Source organism: Thermobia domestica, chromosome 3 (assembly GCF_964235325.1).
Source record: "Thermobia domestica chromosome 3, izTheDome1.hap1.1, whole genome shotgun sequence".
Taxonomy (NCBI): Eukaryota; Metazoa; Arthropoda; class Insecta; order Zygentoma; family Lepismatidae; genus Thermobia; species Thermobia domestica.
The window spans coordinates 199,534,668-199,559,228 of record NC_137456.1 but is presented as its reverse complement, the minus strand read 5'-3'; the positions used below and the strand labels follow the sequence as shown (position 1 = coordinate 199,559,228).

Here is a 24,561-nt window from a genome sequence, read left to right as displayed (position 1 = left end):
GTTTTGACTTGGATTGCAACATGCCGAAAGTCAAAGAGTACCCGGGAGAGCTGAAAAGTGCTGCAATTAGTTCCTTACAGAATGGTAAGTTTCAGGCACAGGTTCCTAAGAAAGGTCTGTCCAGACAAATTGTAATATTTGGAATAAGTAACAATGGTCAACAGGGACTACAGATAATAAACAATGAACCGGCAAACCCAGTAAAATCACCCTATGGACCAAAAATTTCATCCGGAAATGGTCAAAATCCGATCCGAAGAAGACTGCTGTTGATATCAACAGAGAGCTGAATGAGTTTCAAAACGTAGAAATCTCAAACAGTGCCGTGAAACTGATCCTTAAACAGTCGAATCTTTATGGCCGTCGCACAAGCAAAAAGTCACTAATATCTGCAAAGAATAGGAAGGTCCGACCTGAGTTTGCCAAAGCGCATAAGGACTGGACAGCTGAACAGTGGTCGCGTGTGCTCTGAGGCGACTAAAGTAAGTTCACTGTATTTTCTTCCGATGGGATTAGATTTATGTTCCACGACCAATCAATGCATGAAACCATGTTCGGCAACAAGCATCCACTGTTAAGCAAGGCTGAGAGCACGTCATAGTATGGGGCTGCTTCTCCCGTTCGGACGTTGTTTCACTGGTGCTTGTCGAAGGAATTATGGATCGTTTCCAATATTGTAACATCCTGAAAACGCACGTGTTGCCTCATGCTAAAGACAAAATAAGAAAAACCAAAACTTCTCAACAGGACGATGACTCGAAGCACACCTTCGTCCATGTCAGAAACTTTTTGAAAAACAGGAAGATGAGGATGCTTACGTGGCCTAGCCAAAGCCCAGGCCTAAATCCGATCGAGCACCTGTGGGAAGAAGTAGACCGAAGGCTGAGGCTACGAAAATTATCCAGCTGGAATCCATTATTGCACTGTTTGATCGAAGAGTGAGCTGCTTGGCTGTTCTCGTTGACTCCATATCATCACGCTGTGCAGCAGTAATTAAGGCAAGAGGTTACGAAACCCAGTATTAATTGTCACCTACAGTCATTCATATTGTTTAGATAAGTTATTCCAGACCAAGTCGAGTTCCAAAAACCTTTTCAATTATATACTGATATTTGTCAAAATAGAGTAGTTTTGTACAAATATCTGTGATCTGTGAAAATGTCTGTCTGTCGCTGAATACGAATTCAATGTTAAAAGTGCACAAGGCAATATGACGGATCCAATGTGGCGGACGAAAAATGCAAAAAATATGTAGAGAGCGGTGACGGTATACAGTACGCTATGTATAGTGACGGTATATAGTACAAGAGGATGTTACGCGAAAATTTCATGTTCCTGCGGTGCCCGATCTAAATATGCAGGGAAAAACTTATTATGATTACCGTATTAGGAAGCAAAGTAGTTTTGTATGTTGAACTGTTTGTATCGTAATATAGTGTCAGGGATTATTGGTTAATAATTTTGTATATGATGATGCTTATTATTATTATTATTATTATTATTATTATTATTATTATTATTATTATTATTATTATTATTATTATTATTATTATTATATAATTTTAATAAGTGGAAAATTTGTTCCTTGAATGTCCTTACAAATATCAAGACGGTTGCTTCTCTTTATCATACTACCCTTTATCTTTCTTTTGCATATATATGGCGTACAGCCAATAGACTGATGTGTGGTCGGTATACGGCTTCTACGTAACGTTCCTTCTCGCATTGCAGATCGGAATCTGTAATATATACTTCGGCGTCAACTGACTAGAAGAAGTTAAATTACTTCCATTGTTGGCCCAGGAATTACCACCGTCAGAGTACGTAGTTGGAGCGGGGAATGAGTCAAGAAAGATAAATTTCTCACAAAGTAAGATAATTAAAAGGGCCTGATCTTATGCATGTTGGCTGGACTACACGGAGAAAAGAGCACTTGTAAAATGTTGGCCAAGCGACTTCACTAGGATGTGGTAGCATGTTCTGTAATGAAGCTTTAAACATGTCGTACGCATGTTTCGTATGTGTTTCAGGAAGTTACAACGCAAGTATACGTTTGTAAGATACAGAATACGTATGAAAATATCCTATCAGTGAAAATAGTAAATATTATAGAACACACGAGAAATATAACAGTCGAGAAATATAATAGGGTGGGTGAGCCATATATGGAATGCGTTCCTAATATGAAATACCAGACTATTTTATCTGCTATTTACTGCCACCGAGTGGACTTTACGTAAACTTGTGCACAGTGGTGCCCTCAGTCTGTGCATGTGTAGTTTGCTGCCGAACGATAACATAATATTTTCTTTTGTTGCTGATTTTTTTTTTTTTGAAGAACTTTAGTTTTCCGGGCATATATTCCCAGGTTGCTGAACCTAAGCAAAGGGGCATGTACTATTATTGAATTTGTGATATTTAGATTACTTATGTAGTGTACCATAAGGTCATAAAAATTCAATACACAGAAAATCACGTAACCGTGTGTACGAGGAGAACTATCCAAAATAGCAATTTTCCTAATATGGAATAGTTGCAGAATCCTAATATGGAATATTCGGAAATGGGTTTATACGTATGTGAACTAGAAGTGAAGAAGAATAACTGAATTATAAGTTATATTAGACCTGACATATATCGAGTGTTAGCGAACGTCTCCTAGTCCAGACGTTTGACATTTGTCTTGTCTCGCGATAACTCCTGAACGCATAAACCGATTCGAATGAAACTTTCACAGATTATTAATTGGTTCAAATGTCCTAATTGCCGTGTCGTTTTCAGTGCAAAGTGAAGAGAACAGCGCGACAACGCCGATTGAAGTAGTGAGTCCGCTACCACAACTACAGGCACAGAATCGCAACACATGTTGTTGAAAGCCAGGTGAGGCGAAAGTAATTACGAGCACTCCACACAAAAACGGTTTAGAAGCTGCCTCTACTTCATCACAACAGGTCTTTGCCTCATCATTGCATGTATTGAAAAACGTATAGCTTTCCGAACTCCGCCCAAGAAAATCCAATCGAAACAGCCAAAGGAAAGAACATCACGCGATACAAATTAGAAACTTAATCCGAAGAGTCAGTGAGTGACTTGATCAAAGAGAGTGACAGTTTAAATGATCCTATTGGTGATCACGATGATGAGGAATGTGGACATTGTGGTCGCTCAGTGCAGAGGAGGGAGACTGGTTAAAATGCCCAGTTTGTAAAAGATGGTACCACGAAATGTGTCCCATAAAAGGTGGAGAAAAATACGTTTGTGGGAATTGTTTTACAAAGTAAAACTGTAATCTTAATTTGGACGTCTTAAGACACGCTAATCCACTACGTCTGAACTTATACTTTTATATAGAGAATTTTTTACATTATTTGTCACACATAGTTTGCTTCCCCGAATATTTCGTTGTGTATTTTTGTTACCGGCTGTATCTTGTAAACATGCTTATTCCAAAATAAAAGACATTATACCTATTCCAAAAGTTAAAATAAGTAGCTATTACAGTCTATTCAACAATTTATAAACACAGGCCTAATAATGAATGAGTACAGTTAAATTCGATAATTATATTTGTACTACAAACAATTCTGGTATTTCTGCTGTTTAATGTTCCAATTATCATAAGAATGTTATGTAATTTTTGTTTACTTGTCTTATAGACCTACCAAATATGATATACAGACCACAATGCCTACAACGCGACATATGGATAATTCGAGAATGTGCAAGATCCTTGCACAGACGCTTATCTTGAGTGAGGTTTTCACTAGTTTTTCTCAGTCCTATCAAGCGTATGACGAGATGGTACTTTTCGTGAGGCCAGGACCGAGTCCTTTCCAATTCGTAGACTTATCTTAAGGGCCGATGTGATCTCGGAGTTGGAGGCTCAAACATTTCCATTGCTCCTTTCCTTGAACTAATAAATAAGCAAATAAATTGCTCGAATGCATTCCTCATGCTCGAATTAACCAAACGCCAAATTGTAGGCAGACGCTCATATTTTGTTCTAGTATTCCATGTTAAGAACAGGTACCGTAGTGTTCCATATTAGGAGCGGGGTGTGCCTAGTATGGGAAATTGAGTTTCTTTCAATTTTGTAATATTGTAAAAAAACAATGATGTGGAACAAACTTTCATACTTGTATTTTGTTTTGCAAAGGTACCACAATTATTATGATATATATAATATTTTTATTCTGGAATAAGCATTTCTGAGAAATAAAGAGTAAACAAAAATTATTCCATATTCGGTCCCTTTACCCTAATAATAAATATAAGTATCCATAAATATGGGAATGAGATATTCTTGACCAACAACACAAGAAATTATATCTTGCATCAACTACCATTTAGCACTATGACTATTTTGTTTCTCACAATTTCATATTCATGTTATCTGTTATGAATATCTTATCCTTTTATAATTTAAATTCAATTAGCAGAGCTCTGATTGTTTTCGTATGAAAGAAATCTACACTGTAGTCAATCCTATGCAGTGTCGACGATTGTGCGCCGTTTCGATCTATGCTGTTTCGATTATAAGCGATCTACCCATATAATCCGAGCAGGCGTTGGGTAGACCGGTGGACTACATGCAGAGTCGTTCTGACGCGTGATTAGTCCCATACTAAATAGTTAGATTAACATGTTTCGTGCAGTAGTCAGGCTTTAGTGTGACTCTAATCATACGTCAAAACGACTCTGCATAAGGCGGATTGTGTTTTAGCCGCATGATTAAAAGTTTAATTATTTCAAGGCAGAGAAGCGAGATGGCTCAGAACCATAACGGCATAAGACCAAACCGGCGTACAGCCGAAACGGTGTGGGCCGAAACATGATTCTGGGGTGGTTTTGAGTATGCCGTTTCGGTTTTACACCGCATTCCCTGAATTAATATAATCTACACAGTCATTTTATCTTCATTTGTATAAGATTTTTTTTTTTGTAAGTAATAGTAGTAACTGTAAGAGTAACATAGAAATAGGTAATAGTAGTAATGAAATTCCCCATTGGATAAAGCCAATGTACACCTGGTTTCAGAAGTTAACTAAATCCCGTATGGACTCTTTTCTGTTATAAGCAGAAATATTTATTATTCGAGATAAAGTTCTCAAGTTAATATTCAAACTTATTTCGTTGAGAATACGTGATTGAATTACAGTATTTTTTATTTCAGAAAAAGAGAACAGGTCTCTCCCTTTGAAGAAGACATATTTAACAATGTTATGATACAAGAAGCAAAAGCTTATTAATAGAGGAACCCACATTATGCTTTATTTTTTGTTTAATTATGCTTTATTTTTTTCAAATTATGCTTTTTGTCAATTTCGGTCATTTTTTACATTAATTGTGTATAATATATAATATTTACTATACGATATATCAACACTTACAGCGAAACATTATTTTTATAACATTAAGCGAAACGTCGGTCATTTTTACCGCCTTTTGGAAATTTGTTGTTTTTTGCCAATATTACTTTCAAATTAGGAAATATTTCTTCACATTTTTTTAAATCACCATTTACGTTACAAACCGTTTATTTATCACCAGTACAGTGCTGTTTTTACTATAATATATAGAGAGGACAAAACTGTGAAATAAAAATTTGCATAGATTTGGCGTATTTTCTGTCATAAGTACAAAAACAAAAGTGGTTTGAATAAAATAAAAGAGATATATGTTTTTCTGTGCTCTCTTAACGTTCTTTTTCGCACTTTATACGCATTCGGCTGCACAGTCAAAGCTCATTCTTCTCTCGTATTGTCCACAAATAGCGCTGTTACATCTGAAACACTTATGTTGCGTCTTCCTGTCCTTTCCAGGTGGGCACTTGACACAAGTTTTCCTTTTTCCATCCAAGTGGTCATTTGGCACACAAGCTCTTGTTGGGGAATGGTTGGTTCCTATAATCTTTCTGATGTCCATCTTCAGTTCTCTTGGAAGAGTAGGGGTGTCAATTAGCCTCTTCTGATGATGTGGCACAATCAGGTAATGGGCTAGGCTTTTTATGAATGTATGTCTTGTCTGCAAAGTAGTTTCCAAGAAGCTCATATAGACTATGAAGCAGTTTACACTATCTACGTTTATAAGCCTATAGAACACGGCTAGGGGCCATAGTCTTGTTTTTCGATTGGCAGAAAACACAGCACACATCGAGGAGCTCAACGCCACACTTTGTGTTGTTATAAAAACATATAACCTCTGGCTTCTTCTTTTCTTGATTTGTCTCAATTGTTTTGTGCATAGTTGAAATAAGGCACACTGCCTTATTCTTTTGGGGGACGTACGAAAGAAGTGTCATATTGTTCCTAAATCCGTAAAGAGTAGAAGCAAATGGACGATCCTTATTTGTCAGGAATTCTTCAGGAATCGCACGCTTATCCTTCTTCAAGGTACCAACGTAGGTGAGTTTTCTTCTCTCAAGCTCCTCAACTCCTTCCAAGGAAGAAAACCAGTTATCTGCCGTAACATTTCGGTTACTTCCCTGTATGGGCTTACAAAGTCGAATAAGTGACTGTGTAGGTATACTCATATTTCTTTCTTCTTCCGTCAATACTGCCCCTCACTTCCTTTACCAGTGTATATGTAGGCGTTGAGCAGGTACGAGGTTTTAGCGTCTGCCAAACATGATTTTTATGCCGCATTTCTGTGTTATTTTGGGCATATAAACCCTAAAACCACATCGTCTCCGGAAGGGGACCAGCATCTCATCAACTGCCACTTGGTCTGATACACAGTACACCTTCTGGCTGTTAGAGATAAACTGAGAAAATACCTCAGAAATTGGAGCTGCTTTATTATCTTTTCGTCTCTGTTCACGTGTTTGTAAATTGTCAAACCTGAGACATGTTATCAGTATTTCATAACGCTTACCTGACATTGTAGCATGAAATATGGGTCGACTGAATTCATCATTTATAAAGTGAGACTTCATTTCTTCATTGTTTGATTTTAGAATTGAAGAGAGAAGTAACAGTCCGATAAGGGCATTTATTTCTTCAATTTCAATATTTGTATCTCTATAGTTTCTAGCACTTGTGCCAGGGGCAAGCGTTTCTCTAACAGTAGCCAATTTTATGTTTGTGTTAGTAACTATTTTGTCAATGATGTCAGAATCAAAGGAAAGCTTCCACACTTCAACTTATTTGGATTATTTCCCAACGCTTTCGCAGGACCTCTTATCCCTGGTAGTCCGGTTCTAATTATATTTCGTGCAGGAGTCCTCACATTTCTTCGCGAAGGTTTACTGTTCCACGCATTAGCTGGTCCATGTTCGGATTTTCTTAGCCTTTCCAAGAAGAAATCGGGAAGTTCAGCGTTGTCAGCTACCGCATTTTGTATACTTGCTTCGTAATCACTTACTTGAACTTGATCGTCCTTGAGCAAAGCATCATCATCATCAAGAACACCATTGGATTCATCACTTGCAACACATTCTTCTTCACTCGAAATAACGAAGTCCGGATCTGCATCGGAATCATCCACCTCCGAATAGGATTCTCCTGAATCTGTTTCAATCTCATCCAATAAATTACGGATCTGGTCACTGAAGTCCGGGTCTTGTGTATTGACACTTCTTTTGCGACTACAACGACCCATTTCACTCAAAAACCTAATGCAATCTAATTGACACGCTACTAAGCTATACTGAAAAATGCTAAGCCAGCACCATTAAGCGAAACATATTTTAGACCGATGAAGAAATAACATTAAGAGAAAGATACGGTCAAAATGATCGAGAGGTTTTTATTTTTGTGTCCGTTGCTCCAAGCTCCGTTTTGTGTCCGTTTTGTGTCCAAGCTCCGCTCAAACTAAACAATACAGGGCGGAAAAAGTAGAAAGGGAAAAGAAAAGCAGCTATGGACGGCGGTGGCTATCCAAATCAAAGAGTGTTGCCACTATTAAAAGGCAAAATTTATTAACTGTCAAAATGACCGACGTTTCGTTGTAAGTGTTAAATATTCTAAATAAGTTTATCTATTTATTAATATTTTATGCAATCAGTTTCTTCCATATTTAACGCACTTTCGACTTAATGCACTTTAAAGAGATATGCTTTACTCGAATCAGTTTTTTTATCACTTGTATGTGCCTTAGAAGTGCATATATACAGAAATAGAAAGTAAAAGATGCCATCAAAACGTACAGAAAATGCTCAAGTTCAAGAGCTACACATAACAATATAGTGTGGAGTTCTTTTGTAATATTTCTTCTTTCTTTTCTTCTCCTTTTCCTTTCTTTATTTTCTCCACTTCAAAGGATTATACCGAAAAGTTTACAGAAATAAAAATAAGAGTTTCATTGTTGCATTGTTATACTCTCAAATATTTTGCATCGTAAATAGTGATTGTACAAAATATTAATACAGTACGTTAAGCTTGCAGTTAAACAGAATTTTCCAAGAATTGTGCTATATATTTTAAATTATGCTTTATTTTCTAAAATTATCCTTTATTATGCTTTTAAAATTAGTTTCTTCTGGGCCCTTAGACAACCACAAACATATTGGGAAGGCCAAGGTGACCAGAACTGTTATTTTAAAAAATGGGACGCATACGAATCGGCGACGGGGAGGAGGGGGAGGAGGGAGGAGGGCTTTTACATTGCATTTCGAGTCTCAGCACTGTTTTCAATTTACAAAATACACAAGTAAGAATAATAACACAGCGTTTCTAACTTAAGTACTACCCAAAAAATACTTTTAACTACTTCAATACTCAGAATTCCCACTCGATTCCCACTTGAACCACAGAACACTCAAGTCTTATTTGAATATTCAGAAGTTCTAGGCACGGCTGAACCTTCCCAATGAGTGTTGCTACGGAAGAGTGTAGAATTAAATAGCATTGACCATTTATATTTTGAATAATAATTACGGGACACCTGGGTCATGTTTGCTTAAAAACGGGACATTTAGGCGTCCCGTTTGAGAATCAGAAAAAAAACGGGATAACGATTGAAAATAAGGGACTGTCCCGGCTAAAACGGGACGTCTGGTCACCTTGGGAAGGCTAGCGTTAAGTTAGTTCCCCGAAAACACTAACAATAAAACCTAGTGCAATCGATAGCATATCATTAGTTCTTGTAGAAAACACTAACAGCTTCGTTAGTGCTTCATTATTAGTGTATTAGTGTACATATAACCAATTATATGTAATGAAACTCCAATAAGAAATAACATCTGAATTTTATAGTTGATTCAAACTCCTGCCAAATTCAAAAGCACTGATCTCTGCTTATAGTGTAATCGTTAGTGCTTCGTTAGTGCTTCTTAGTGCACCAACTCCCAACATTTGTGCTTCAACCTATTTTATTGAACTAATCCCTAATGTCTGACAATAAATGAACGTTTTGGAGACAATGAAAAATAAGTAATTATATTCTTTCCTAAAAGGAAAAAATTCAAATTGTCCTTGTCAATGTTATGGAATTGGCTTTTCATGTTTTTTCGTTCAGTCCTTTTTGCTAGTCTATATTGCAATAAGTTGATAGCCAGTAGTTTCTGAAAGGAAAAGTAGATCTCAAACCTAAAATAATTTGCCAACTCTGGTCTAAGGGATGGTAAAAGTATTTTTAGTGACGGTTTCATGTAATCAATTGCTTCTTTCTGTTTGATTAGTTCTAAGTGATATTTATATACGACTGTGTACAGTCTATAGTTTGTGATATGTTACAAATTTAGTACTGTAGGTTTCGGACCACTAGCTTTTTGCCAGCAGCAATTGATTTTTTTTAAAAGCTGGCTTCATGCTGTCGTTTTATCAACCTCATGCTTTTAACATGATCTGTATAGTTTAAAAGACATGTGAAAGTTGAAGAATCTTCAGTGTGCTGTCTTTTTCCCGAAAGATTCCAAATACAAGAATCTGAGTGGATATACATTTTTATTTAGTATAGGAAAATTAAGCCATCTGCGGCCCTACATCACCTATAATAACACACCCAGAATATTGGTTCTGTAGTGCTTTTTTAAGAATTTCATTGTATTTTGGGGGTGAAAACTTTACGCTTGATCCCCACTAATCATTAGTGATTCAATCAAATCCAACTATTCACATTAGGGTTTCATTACTTCTGAATACATGTTTAATCTTTGTTTCCGAGTTTATCAACCGGAACAAATTCTGTTATTAATCTTTTGTTCACCTTAAAATTTTAATTACATAAAATGATGTGTTTTCGCTAGTGCTATTGAGTAAACCTACTATTAACGTATTCACAGTTTGACAGGAAGTCAGTTATATTTATTTAGGGAGCAACTTAATATTACCCCTTCCTTAAAAGCGATATCGCCGAAACCAGCACTAGTCATTAGTGCTTCGGTAAAGTATCACTCTTCACATTAATGCTTCAATCCATACGTTCATATCTAGGTATATGAATGTTAAGGAGTGGTTAATGTGAACGTCAGCGAACATTGCACAAACACACACACTAATTATTGCAGATCCTATGAAAATAAGATCTAATGAAAAAATAATTAATTGTTACAAGAGAAGTGTCATTACTATTTTCACTTTGTACAGCGTGGATGAAGAAAACAATTAAAATTTTGATAACATTCGATGTGTTGGTAGAATGTGGGACCAACTTTCAGAAATCCCATATACAAAACAAGTATCGGTTTATCGATCGATATTTTGGCAGACGTATTTGTTTATCATAGCAAAATTTTAAGTGCTGTGTCATTATAAGTTTCCTTCAAATTTAAGTATTTATTTCACCCAAGGTAAGTGAAAAAATAGCTCAAAGACACATTTGGGAATTTTTAAATTTATTATTATTACATATAAATACATATAGATTTTTCAAACATGTAGATTTTTTAATTACATAGGCCTATAGATTTTTTCAGATATGTTTCCACTAACTTAACATAAATTTAAAGGTGTCATACTTGCATATAATGGATACAAAATATGAAGAAATTATTGTAAAGTATTATTGAATAATCTGCCTATATATTACGTATTATATAAAAAATAAAACAGGGTATATATATTTTACCCTACTGTTTTGTAGTCTGACAAGATAACATCGAGTAAGATTCTCCCCCGCCAAGTAAACTTTGTGGTGGACAAACACCGTGTGCGTGGGTTTTCTCGGGTTTTCCCGTTTCCTCCCACTTTCTTCATTCCACCATTTCATTCACTACTCATCATCACCGTCTCCTTTAGCGTAACCGGCATAATCGTGGGACTTAAAACTCAGAGATTCCATTTCACTTTTTTTTCGAGTAAGATTCTAAAATGTTTCTACGTTCATTGTTTCTTTAGATATTTGGTAAATTTTAAAAGCATACACATTCGTGAGATGCAACAAATCTTCTAAACCTTCTAATATAGGCACAATTTTTATCACTTCATATATAGATCTAATTATCAAATGTATTAAAACTATTTCAAACTCTAGCGAACTTCCTTACTCACATTGATGATTGAAATTCACAAAATAAAAATACACGCATACATATCATACACCTGTATCATACATAAACATAATTTTTGTATCAACAAAATAGTATATCTATACACAAAAAGAATACATAGAAATATAAAAAAATGTTTATGTACATAAACGCAACTTTTGATTACTGAATTAAAGAATTAAGTTTTGGCCCTGAAATATATGCCTTATTTCCACAAACACTATAATTTATGATTTGGAAGCTTATAATATATATAAGCAAAAAAAAAAAAAGAATGCAATACAAATAAATACAAACATATGTAGGTCTTGGTTAAATTTGATTTAACTACAGTTTTCATCGAGGAAGTGAGACATTACATTCAGCTTATCAGATAATTACTGAGAAAATGGTACTGAGGTTCCAATGCCTAATTTTTGTAGTATTTCCTTCACTATAAATATAAAAGGATCCGAGAACTTCAACAATATACTAAAGTACACATTTCCTCTAAATTCCATTGTATAACTCTCTCGTTCATTGTTTGTATAAAAAAAATAGTTTCCTACATTTGATATAGTAATTAAAATCAACCATTGTATGTGAATATTGCATTCATGTGTGCAATACACGTGTAGTACTGTCTACTGTTTAAATTACTATTGTAATGTTCATCCGCGCCGACTACGTGCGTGCTCCGGGGCTCCGGCACCCACAACATTTTTTGTTTGGACCCGGTTTGAACCTGTTTCTCTTGCGTTTAAATCAGCCGTTTTACTGATTGAGCCAGAACAGCCTCAACCTATTCTTCTAGTACCGGTATATTTTACTTTGTCACAGCACAGCCCTTTATGACAGTGTTCATAAAAGATTTTAACTAAAAATAAATCAGTCAAATATCGAGACTTCCCTGAAAATGTATAGGTTAGCACGTCCCGCCAGATATGCACCCACATAAATTTTGGAAAGTCGGCGCTGTTGGTAATGTCCAGTCTTATTTACGTTCTAAGCTTAAATTTTGTGCCACAATTTATGATTTCTACTTCGAATTTTAGCCAAAACAAGCTTTTTTTCTGGAGAATATATACGGTACATAGCACGAAATTATAAAAAATAGCAAGAATTTCTACATTAATTGATTACATTATTTATAACAAAATGGAATGTCACTCTAACTTTCGAAATTCTTTATACTTAATATAACACAAATCCAGAAACCTCAAATAATGAAGCCAATCAAAGCAGTGATCTCCATTAATAAAGGAACTACTAGAAACACACAAATCGAATTGCTCTGAAAATCGGCGTATAGAGCAGAAACATTATACTGCTGTCTCTCAACTAGTATTTCTGATCTCGCAAAATGTGGCACAAAACATTAATTTGTATATATCAATATTGTTTCAAGATACGAATTAAACTGACAGGTATACTAAGGAGTTTACACACATGCTTTTAACAGCTAAAGCTAATTTTCCATCTGAAATAAAAGCAAAGCAGGAAAGAAAATCTCACTTTAACACTGTAATGGATATTTATAATTGTGACAAACTCATGAGAAATAATCTAAAAACGTGATTAGTGAATGCATTCGTTCGTAATGTTACGAAAGGCTCGTTGCTACATTTGGACCCTTGAAATAGCAAAGCAGCCTTCGTTTAATATTTGCAGTGTTCGACGTTGGAATTTTTTTAGACTACTTTAAATTCACACCATTACAGAAAAGGTAAGTGATAAAGATGATACTGATTTTTTTTTAAATAATCAAATTGAAGTGTTACATAGGTAACCCCTGCAGTGGAGTCACAAGCGTCAGTTTTTGTTTAAGTGCATCTTGCGCACATTCGTGTTTTGTGACGTCCATTTACACAAGACCCCACATTGTCAAAGTTGGTCGAAAATGGTGTTATTGGTTTGTGCAGAGATGTTTTCTCCCACATGTGAACTACAAACAACGGAATTAGTATCATTGGTTAGTACATAGTTTGTGCTCGTTTGTGCATGAAACAACTTCGTTTGTGCTTTTCCCCCCGGAGGTACACGGGTATGGCCTCCTACAGGTTTTTCGCTCATATCTCCGAAACTAATAACGAAAAAACAATAGGGTTTCATGCACAAAGAAAGACTAGCCATGCACGAAGCAACGGCACTAATCCCGTCGTTTCTACTTTACATGTGGGAAAAATGCATGCATTGTATTTCGAAAGAAATGACAAAAGTTTATATGCAGTTTCCAGCTCTGTTTTCAATTTTTGGCTTATAACTCAGGAAGTATTGAAGCACAAACAATGGCGTTTCGTGTACAAACGATGTTCTAACGAACGAGACTACTTTCATCGTTTGCGCTTGAAGTCGGAAAATCAGCATAAACTTGGCTCCTACTAGTTTTACTCTTATATATCTGGAGATATTAAAGCACAAACGAGGGGAGGTTTCGTGCACAAACAAACACAAATGATGCACTAACGAATGATACTATTTCCATCGTTTGTGCTTCAAGTCGGAAGGCTATCTTGAACCTGGGTTTCCTACCAGTTTTTCGATTATATCTCCAAAACTAATGAAGCTCAAGCAGTGGAGTTTCCTGTACAAACGTGCACAAGTGATGCACTAACGAATGACACCATTTTCATCGTTTAGCCTTGAAGTCAAGAGTCCAAGTCTAAAAATTCACACTAATCTCATCGTTTGTGCTTCACATATTGGAGGGGTACAAGCATTTTATTTCAAAAGAAATATCTAAAATTGTATCCAGTATCCAACTCTTTTCAGGAAAAATGAAATGAAATCTTTGAGTTTTACGTCCCACGATTATGCCGGTTAGGCTAAAAGAGACGGTGAATATGAGAAATGAATGAAATGGTGGAATGAAGAAAGTGAGAGGAAACGGGAGAACCCCGAGAAAACCCACGCACACGGTGTTTGTCCACCACAAAGTTCATTTGGCGGGGGCTGGGATTGAACCCGGGACCCCAAGCACCAGAGGTGAACGCTCTACCACTGAGCCACCGCGGCCCCCTAACTCTTTTCAGGTTTGGCTTAAAACTCACAAGGAATTATTGAAGCACAAACGATGGGGTTTTGTGCACTAACGAGCACAATCGATGCAGTAACGAACGACCATACTTTCATCTGTTTGTACTTGAAGTCAATTGGAAAGCATGAAGTTCACCTCCTACCAGATTTCGCTTAAATCTACGGAATTGATAAACCACAAACTACAGGGTTTTATACACAAACGAGTACAAATGATCAACTAACGAATTACAGTATTTCACTCGTTTGTGCTTGAATTCGAGGGCCACCATGAAATTGGCAGATACCAGTTTTTCACTTATATCTCCGGAACTAATAAAGCAGAAACGATGGGGTTTCGTGCACAAACGAAGCACTAAAAATGATACTAATCTCATAGTTTGCGCTCCAAGTCTTGGGGCCAAGTTTACGCACCTGAGATGATGAATGTTACCATTTTATTTTACGTTATGCATCTAATAACGCCGTTAGTTTTCCTACATAAAGGACAAAATTCAAGCACTACTGAGCAGAAACACTGAAGAATAGATTGACATTGAAAACTGTTTTCGGAAAGTGTCCCGGGAAACTAACGCCAAGTTGAGCGGGACATTTGAAACGTCATTTAATTCACTCCGATAGCAACGAAACTTGGAAATTTCCTAGACAAACGTAACATAAATGATTAGAGAATGAAAGTTTATTTACTAGAAAAATGCCAAGGCCAACTTGGCGCCAAATTGCCCGAGAATTTTAAACTGTAAATAACGTTGTTAGAATCATTGCACAAACATTAAAAAGACAGCTCATTTCAGCACTAACTAAGCACAAACGATTGACACCATTTTCGACTGATTTTAACAAGATGGAAGCTACAGTTTAGACAGTCCTCAATTTTTTCTAGCTCATTGTTTAATGTTGAACAAACGTAAAATTTGTATTGCTTACTTTTGCACAAACGAAAATTAGTGCTGCGCATTTCTGCACAAAATATGCACAAATGATTGCCACCATTTTTGACCAATTTTGATAACGTGTGGGCCTACCGTTTAAACAGCTAGGACTTTGTTTTTTCTCTAGCTCCTTGTTCATTGTTGCACAAACGAAAATTGTCTTGCACATTTCTGCACAAACGATGCACAAATGATTGACACTATTTTCGACCAATATTGAAAAGGTGGTGGGCTACCGTTAGACAGCCCCCACATTGTTTTTGTTCTAGCTCATTGTTCATTGTTGCAGAAACGAAACTTTTTGTTGCACATTTCTGCACAAACGATGAGCAAACGATTAACACAATTTTCGACCAATTTTGACAAGGTGGAAGCCTACCGTTTAGACAGCTCCAATTTGTTTTTGTTGTAGCTCATTGTTCACTTTGCACAAACGAAGATTTGCGTTGCAAATTTCTGCACAAACGATTAACAACATTTTGGACCAATTTTGGGATGGTGGGGGCTACCATTTAAACAGCCCCCACTTCGCTTTTCTTCTAGCTCATTGTTCATTGCAACACAAACGGAAATTAGTGTTCTACATTTGTGCACAAACGATACAAGAACGATTGACATCATTTTCAGCCAAGGCAGGGGGCTACCGTTTAGACAGGCCCGCCACTCTTTTTGTTCTAGTTCGTTGTTCAATGCTGCACAAAAGAAAATTTGTGTTGTACATTTTTGCACAAACGATTGACACCATTTTCGACCAATATTGAAAACGTGGGGGCTACCTTTGGACAGCATTCCACTTTGTTTACTTTCTAGCTCATTGTTCATTGTTGCACAAACTAAAATTTGAGTTGCACATTTCTGCACAAACGATGAAAAACAATTCACACAATTTTCGACCATATAAAAGGTGGAGGCTACACTTAGACAGACACAAATTTGTTTTTGTTTTAGCTCTTTGTTCATTGTTACACAAACTACAATTTGTGTTGCACATTTCTGCACAAACAATGAACAAACGATTGACACCATTTTCGACCAATTTTGAAGAGGTGGCCGTTCAGGCATCCCCCAATTTGTTTTTTTCTAGCTCATTGTTCAATGTTGCACAAAGAAAAATGTCTGGTGCACGTTTCTGCACAAACGATTGACACCATTTTGGACCAATTTTTAGATGGTGGACGCTACCATTTAGACAGCACCCCCGCTTTGTTTTCTTTCTAGCTCATTGTTCATTGTTGCATAAACGAAAATTTCTGTTGCACAATACTGCACAAACGATGCACAAACGACTGACACCATTTTCGACCAATTTTGAGAAGGCGGGGGGCTACCATTTAGACAACCCCAATTCTTTTTTGTTCTAGCTCATTGTTCAGTGTTGCACAAACGAAAATTTCTGTTGCACATTTGTGCACAAACGACGCACAAACTATTTACACTATTTTGGACCAATATTGACAAGGTGGGCATGCTGTGTAAATGTACGTCACAAAACACGAATGTAGGCAAGATGCACTTAAACGAAAACTGACGTTTGTGACTCCACTGCAGGGGTTACCTATGTAACACTTCAATTTGATTATTTTAAAAATATCAGGATCATCTTTATCACTTACTTGTTCTGTAATGGTGTGAATTTAAAGCAGTCTAAGAATTCTAACGTCGAATACTGCAAATATTAAATGAAGGCTGCTTCGCTATTTCAGGGGACCAAATGTAGCAACGAGCCTTTCGTAACATTACGAACGAATGCATTTACTAGTCACATTTATAAATTATTTCTCATGAGTTTGTCGGAATTTATAAATATCCACTACAGTGTTAAAGTGAGATTTTTTTTCCTGCTTTGCTTTTCTTTTAGATACAAGATTAGCTTTAGCTGTTAAAAGCATGTGTGTAAACTTCTTAGTATACTTGTCAGTTTAATTTGCATCTTGCAACAATATTGATATATACAAATTATTGTTTTGTGTCACATTTTGCGTGATCAGAAATAATAGTTGAGCGACAGCACTATAAAGCTTTTGCTCTATATGCCGAATTTCAAAACAATTGGATTTGTGTGTTTCTAATAGTTCCTTTATTAATGGAGATCACTGCTTTGATTGGCTTTATTATTTGAGACTACTGGATTTGTGTTATGATAAGTATAAAGAATTTCGAAAGTTAGAGTGACTTTCTATTTCGTTATCACTCAGTTCATTAAATAATGAAATCAATTAATGTAGAAATCCTAGCTATTTTTTAAAATATAATTACGTGCTATGTATATTATTTCTGTGGGTGCCGGAACCTCCACGTAGTCGGCGCGCATGGATATTACAATAGTAATTTAAACAGTAGACACTATCACACGTGTATATTGCACACACATGAATCCAATATTTAGATACAATGGTTTAATTTCATTATTCTATAAATGTAGAAAACTATTTTCTTCACACAAAGAATGAACGAGAAAGTTATACAATGGAATTTAGAGGAAATATGTACTTTAGTATATTGTTGAAGTCCTCAGATCCCTTTATGTTTATAGTAAAGGAAACATTACAAAAATTACGCATTGGAACCTGAATAGTATTTTCTCATAATTATCTGATAAGCTGAATGCAGTGGCGTATTTACGATTTTGTTTCGGGAGGGGCTTTGCTAAATTTCGGGGGGGGGGGGGCTTTGCCTGAAAATGTGAAAATTCTGCAAGATATTTCATATACTTTACTTTAGTACGTAAGATTTCGCGGGGGCTTAAGCCCGGAAGCCCCCCCCCCTAAATACGCCACTGGCTGAATGTAATGTCTCACTTCCTCGATGAAAACAGGTGTTTTCTTAATGCGTATTTTATTGTACATAAGAATCGAATTTACCCAAGAGCTACATATGTTTGTATTTATTTATATTGTATTCTTTTTCCTGCTTATATATATTATAAGATTCCAAATCATAAATTGTAGTGTTTGTGGAAATAACGCATATATTTCAGGGCCAAAATTTAATTCTTTAATTCAGTAATCAAAAGTTGCGTTTATGTACATGAACATTTTTTGTATTTCTATGTATTTTTTTGTGTATAGATATACTATTTTGTTGATACAAAAATTATATTTATGTATGACAGAGACATTATGTTCCTGTAGTGATATGTATGCGTGAATTTTTATTTTGTAAATTTCAATCATCAATGTGAATAAGAAAGTTCGCTAGAGTTTGATATAATTTTAATACATTTGATAATTAGATCTATATTTGAAGCGATAAAAATAGTGCCTATATTAGAAGGTTTAGAAGATTTGTTGCATCTCACAAATGGGTATGCATTTAAAATTTATCAAATATTTAAAGAAACATTGAACGTAGAAACAGTTTAGAATCTTACTTGATGGTACCTTGTCGGACTAGAAAACAATAGGGTCAAATATATGTTCTATTTTATATATACTTTGTCTGTAATATATAGGTACATAATTCAATAATACTTTACAATAATTTCTTCATACTTTGTATCCATTATATGCAAGTATGACACCTTTAAATTTATGTTAAGTTAGTGAAAACATATCTGAAAAATCTATAGTCCTATGTAATTTTAAAAATCTACATGTTTGAAAAATCTATGTGTATTTATATGTAATAATAATAAATTAAGAAATTCCCAAATGTTTCTTTGAGCTATTTTTTCACTTACCTCGGGTGAAAGAAAATACTTGAATTTGAGGGAAGCTTATTATGACATAGCACTTAAAATTTTGCTATGATAAACAAATACGTCTGCCAAAATATCGATCGATAAACCGATACTTATTTTGTATATGGGATTTCTGAAAGTTGGTACCACATTCTACCAACACATCGAATGTTATCAAAATTTTAATTGTTTTCTTCATCCACGCTGTACAAAGTGAAAATAGTAATGACACTTCTCTTGTAACAATTAATTATTTTTTCATTAGATCTTATTTTCGTAGGATCTGCAATAATCAGTGTGTGTGTTTGTGCAATGTTCGCTGACGTTCACATTAACCACTCCTTAACATTCATATACCTAGATATGAACGTATGAATTGAAGCATTAATGTGAAGAGTGATACTTTACCGAAGCACTAATGACTAGTGCTGGTTTCGGCGATATCGCTTTTAAGGAAGGGGTAGTATTAAGTTGCTCCCTAAATAAATATAACTGACTTCCTGTCAAACTGTGAATACGTTAATAGTGGGTTTACTCAATAGCACTAGAGAAAACACATAATTTTTTCCAAACTATTGAGGCACTAATGTTGAGTAATGGTGCTGTAAGAAGCACAGATGAAGCGCTAACGATTGCAGTAGAAGAGATAATTAGTGCTTTTGAATTTGGCGGGAATGTGACCCAATGGAAAGTTCAGATGGGTGTTATATAATCTGTCATATCTATACTAATATTGAAGCACTGACAAAGCTATTTGTGTTTTCTAGAAGTACTAACGATATACTATCGATTACACTAGGTATTATCGTTGTTAATGTTTTCTTAGGGGCCAACGTGAAGTTGGCCATCCAAAGTGTTTTACTTCTATCGTCCAAACTACTGAAGCACTGATGTTGGGAGATGGTGTTCTAAGAAGCACTAACGAAGAACTAACGATTGCACTGGAAGATAGTATTAGTGCTTTTGAATCTGGCGGAAATTTGACAAAATGAAAAATTCCCCATGTGTTCCTTACGGGAGTTTCGTGACATATAATTAGGTATATCTACACTAATAGTGAAGCACTAACGAAACTATTACTGTTTTATAGAAGCACTAATAGTGCACTAATGATTTTAGGAATTTTAATCGTTAGTGCTTTCTGGCGGGCTAACGTGAAGTTGCCCCCAAAGTTTTTTTCTTTCTAGTGTCGAAACTATTGAAGCACTAATGTTGGGAGTTGGTGTTCTAAGAAGCACTAACGATTGCACTAGAAGAGATCATTAGCGCTTTTGAATTTGGCGGGAATTTGACCCAATAAAAATCCCCATGTATTCCTTACTGGCGTTTCGTTGCGTAATTGGCCATAGCCACGCTAATAGTAAAGCACTTATGAAACTATTAGTGTTTTCTGGAATCACTAACGATTGCACTAGGGTTAATCGTTAGTTCTTTCTGGGGGTTACGTGAAGTTTCCCCCCCCCAAAGTTTTTTGCTTGTAGCGTCCAAACTATTTAAGCACTAATGTTGGGAGTTGGTGTTCTAAGAAGCACTGACAAAAGCACTAACGATTGCACTAGAAGAGATCGTTAGTGCTCCTATGGAGGGCGGTAACTTCTCGGAGGTCATCGATTCAATGAACGAGGAATTCATTGACTTACATCGATTATTAGAAGTACAAGAAACGACGGCTTTAAGAAGAGTATGACGACAATTTCGATATAGTGAAGATCATTCTGTGCACAATACTCTTCGGCACATAGGCTTTGCCTGTGTTAAAATTGCAATGTGTTTCGACTTTACAAGTGCAAATAAAAAGATGAAATTATGTATTTGTCATGTGAGAGAATTTACATTCCATTTCGTTTTATGTCTTAACTTTCCTTTGAGTAATTTGCCACTGCAACGTGATTACTACCAAAAGACGTTTGGCAGGCCATTACCATTTCAGCTAATAGATTTCGCTTCACCGAGAGGACTATCAATGGGAGATTACCATAAAGGATTGCCAGCAAGTACTGTTTGATTACTTTTCCATCCTATTGCAACTACTTCTCTCTTACTCTTTTTACTTTTCTCACATCACAATCTGATTTTCGAAAAGTGTTGAATATTGTTTACTAAAGCAACCCAGGCCCCGATATCACTACCTTTGCTCTAAATACTAAACGTTCAAAATCCTGAAACAAGCTTATCACCTCCAAAATCTTCATTTCTTAACGCATTTTCTGAGTCACAAGGGCTGATATTCCCTACACTGGACCATAATAATAATAATAATAATAATAATAATAATAATAATAATAATAATAATTCATCTAAAATTGATATTGAATTCTAAATATTTTACCACATACATCTCAGTGGATAGTAGGATTGAAATATGAAAATGAAATGAAATGAAAAGTTTTACTTCCCACGGTTATACCAGTTAGGCTAAAAGAGACGGTGATGATGAGAAATGAATGAAACGGTGGAACGAAGAAAGTGGGAAAACCCCGGAAAACCCCACGCACGCGGTGTTTGTTCACCACAAAGTTCTACACGTGGCGCGAGCGTGCTCAAACTGAAGACCCAATGCACCAGAGGTGAACGCTCTACACTGAGCCACAGAGGCCCCTATTAGGCCTAATGAGATTTAACTATTTACATGTCACTATTTTTATCTCGTTTTAACATCTCACGATTACACTTCGGAGTTAAAGGAAAGGATAATGAAAATAATGGACAAAGTGGTAGGGAATGGATAATCTTGATTGTTTTCTTGGATTGGAATTTAGTGTCCCATGTAATACCAAGACTATATGAGACACGGACTACAGATTAACGCTGAAAGGAACCAAATAAAATCCCACTAGAAAGTGAAAATCTCAGAAAATAAACACACACACACACGTGGTTTGTCTACCACTAAAAACACTTGTCGTGAATTGGGATCGAATTAGGAACCTTGAGTATGTATTTTAATAATAGGATATTAGTTCTTTTAAGAAAATCTGGCAATGAAGCTATATTTCAGTTTTAGTTCTGTGCGAGGAAGCCCTGAACTTGATTCCACTCACACACTCACATTTTTTTCACTGCAGGTGTGAAACTGAAGCATAGGCCGCACATGAAAAACTAACGAAGTATAAAGCAGGGGCGCTCCAGGGGGGGAGGCGATCGGGGTAATCGCCCCCCCCCCAGAAGAGGAAACTTTCTTATTTTATATATATAAATAAAACCCATCCCAAAGTTTGGAGCCCTTAAAAGTAGCAGTATGACAACCCACCGTTCCCCCCAGAAGTCGGTCCTGGATCCGCCCCTGGTATAAAGTAGAGTTGTAAGTGGTTATTAAAGTTATAACGAGGTTTCAATATCAAGTATGTAGTACCTAAAGATATCGAAATCTAAAGGACTGTTCAATGACTTACTTGAACACGATTTCAACTCGATAATATACAGACATTTCCGCTCTTCTGGTGCGTAGCGCAAGTTTCTGCAAGGGGTTTGGGTTTGATTGCCGGTGAGAAAGCGTTGAAATCTGAATGTGTTACGGTGTTCAACGTCTACTTAAAACTGTAGGTACACATCCCACATAGCCTCCCTGCGAAAGGGATGCTTAATCTAATAAAAGCAGTCGATAATACAGCGGTTGATCATGCTATGTGCGAGAATATTTCATTTATTACTTAGGCACTCAATAGGTCTCAGGGGAAGATATGAGTAGCTGTGGCAAAGATAAAGTCTTACACCTCCTTTCTTCCGAGCTTTTACAAGTCATTGAGTACGCTGGGAATGCAGTATGTAACTCTCGTTCCCAAGTAGGCCTATTATCATTAGCGAAAATGACTGAAGCGATTTCATAAATTCACTGTAGCTCTAGTAATTGAGACATTGTAATGAAACTCAACAGTAACGTAGAAAAACTCAAACAGCTTTTTTTTTTTTTTTTTTTTTTTTTTGGCAGATGCACTCCAGATTTCTACCACGGGAGGGCAGCGGTGAGCAGTGAAGCAAGATGGCGACAGGGCCCGGAAAGCATTTCATGTCATGCCCTCCACGTTCTCCAGACCTAACCCCATGCGTAGACCGTTTGTGTGGGGGAGGGGCGTTATGTGAAAGATTCAGTGATCATAGCTCCTCTACCAGCAAACCTGCCGGAACTACGAGCCCGCATCAACGATGCTTTTGAACTCAATTCCGGCTTGATATCTGTCGAATTACTAAGGAGGTTGATATCAGTCGAATCAAATATAGAATATTTGCAATTGTTAACAAAACTTTTTTTGAGTTTTTCTATGTCTGTGAATAAAATATCGCAATATACACAGTAATACAGTTATTATAGAACTGTAAAATCTCTCCAATCATATATAATAACTCTGTATTATAATAATGAAACTCTGAATGGTTAGTGTATTATTAATAATGAGACATTTCGCACTCCATATGACTCCAGAGACTTAGAACACCTAATTTGCAGGACATATATGTCGTGCAGAATTTGTATATGATAAACTGGATATTTTTTTAAATTATTGAATAATCTTCAATAAGTTTATGAGCAACAGTATACTCACGCTTTCATTATAAAGTCAGAAATGTAGGATATAAACGTACTGGATATGTAAAGAATAATATAAAAATTACCATGTATTATAGACATCAATGTGTATGATCTTAAACAAAAAGTGCGGTTATTAATTTGCCTTAATGAAGCTAGTAAGATTGCAGAAAACTTTCTATTGCACTTGAAGGAGCAATGTTGCATAATTATATATTGTGAAAATATCCACACATATTTAGGTATTATACAATAGACTAAGTGTTAATGGACAGCATTCATTAAATATGTTTTTCTTTTTTCATTTTATCCCAGCAGTCAGTATCCTTTCAATATATATGTTCATCACACTATTATTTATGTTCCACAAATTTATGTCAAAAGTAATTTCTTCGATAAGAAGTCAAAGTAGTATCCTACCAGAATTTACAGAATCTGTCTGATTGTCAGAAGGTGAAGCGATGAGGTCGAATTGAGACAACTTCATATCCTCGGCAATCACTATCTGACGATCCGGATTCCATTTGTATACTATATCTCGTGTCGTATACCCAACTGCAAAAAGAATACAATGAAGAATGTTAAGTCAATTTATAAAGGTCCAAAATATGTTATATCAAAATTATTTCCTGAGTATAAAAAAATATTAATAACTATATTTATTATTGCGAAAGCATCTACACTACACCAATAAGAACGACGTCTATACGTAAACTACAATATATCTACTACTTAGGTTGCTGTCAATATATTAGCTTCGCTTATAATAGAAGTGAGATTGGATCCAGAGGTTATCATGGAGAGCTCATCTAATGGATGAAATAACACCACACATCCGAGATGAGTAACAAGTGTTTCAGTATTACAAATGCTAGGGCGCCTTGCTTGGCTGCAGTATTAGTACCCCAGAAACTAGTATGGTCGATATTCAGGAAACAATTACCACAGAACCCTGTTGCCGTAAATGATGAGATTCACGCAA

General features: G+C 35.9%; 1 protein-coding gene across 2 annotated transcripts in view; it reads right to left on the bottom strand.

The window, feature by feature from the left end:
- The window catches only part of Grd (gamma-aminobutyric acid type A receptor subunit Grd), a 1,945,208-nt gene that overhangs the window by 504,855 nt on the left and 1,415,792 nt on the right, over positions 1–24,561 (bottom strand). For both annotated transcript variants that reach the window (XM_081752088.1, XM_081752089.1), the window contains one exon: positions 24,000–24,134. In XM_081752088.1, coding sequence (XP_081608214.1) covers positions 24,000–24,134 — 135 coding nt within the window. The remainder of the gene's footprint in view (positions 1–23,999; positions 24,135–24,561) is intronic.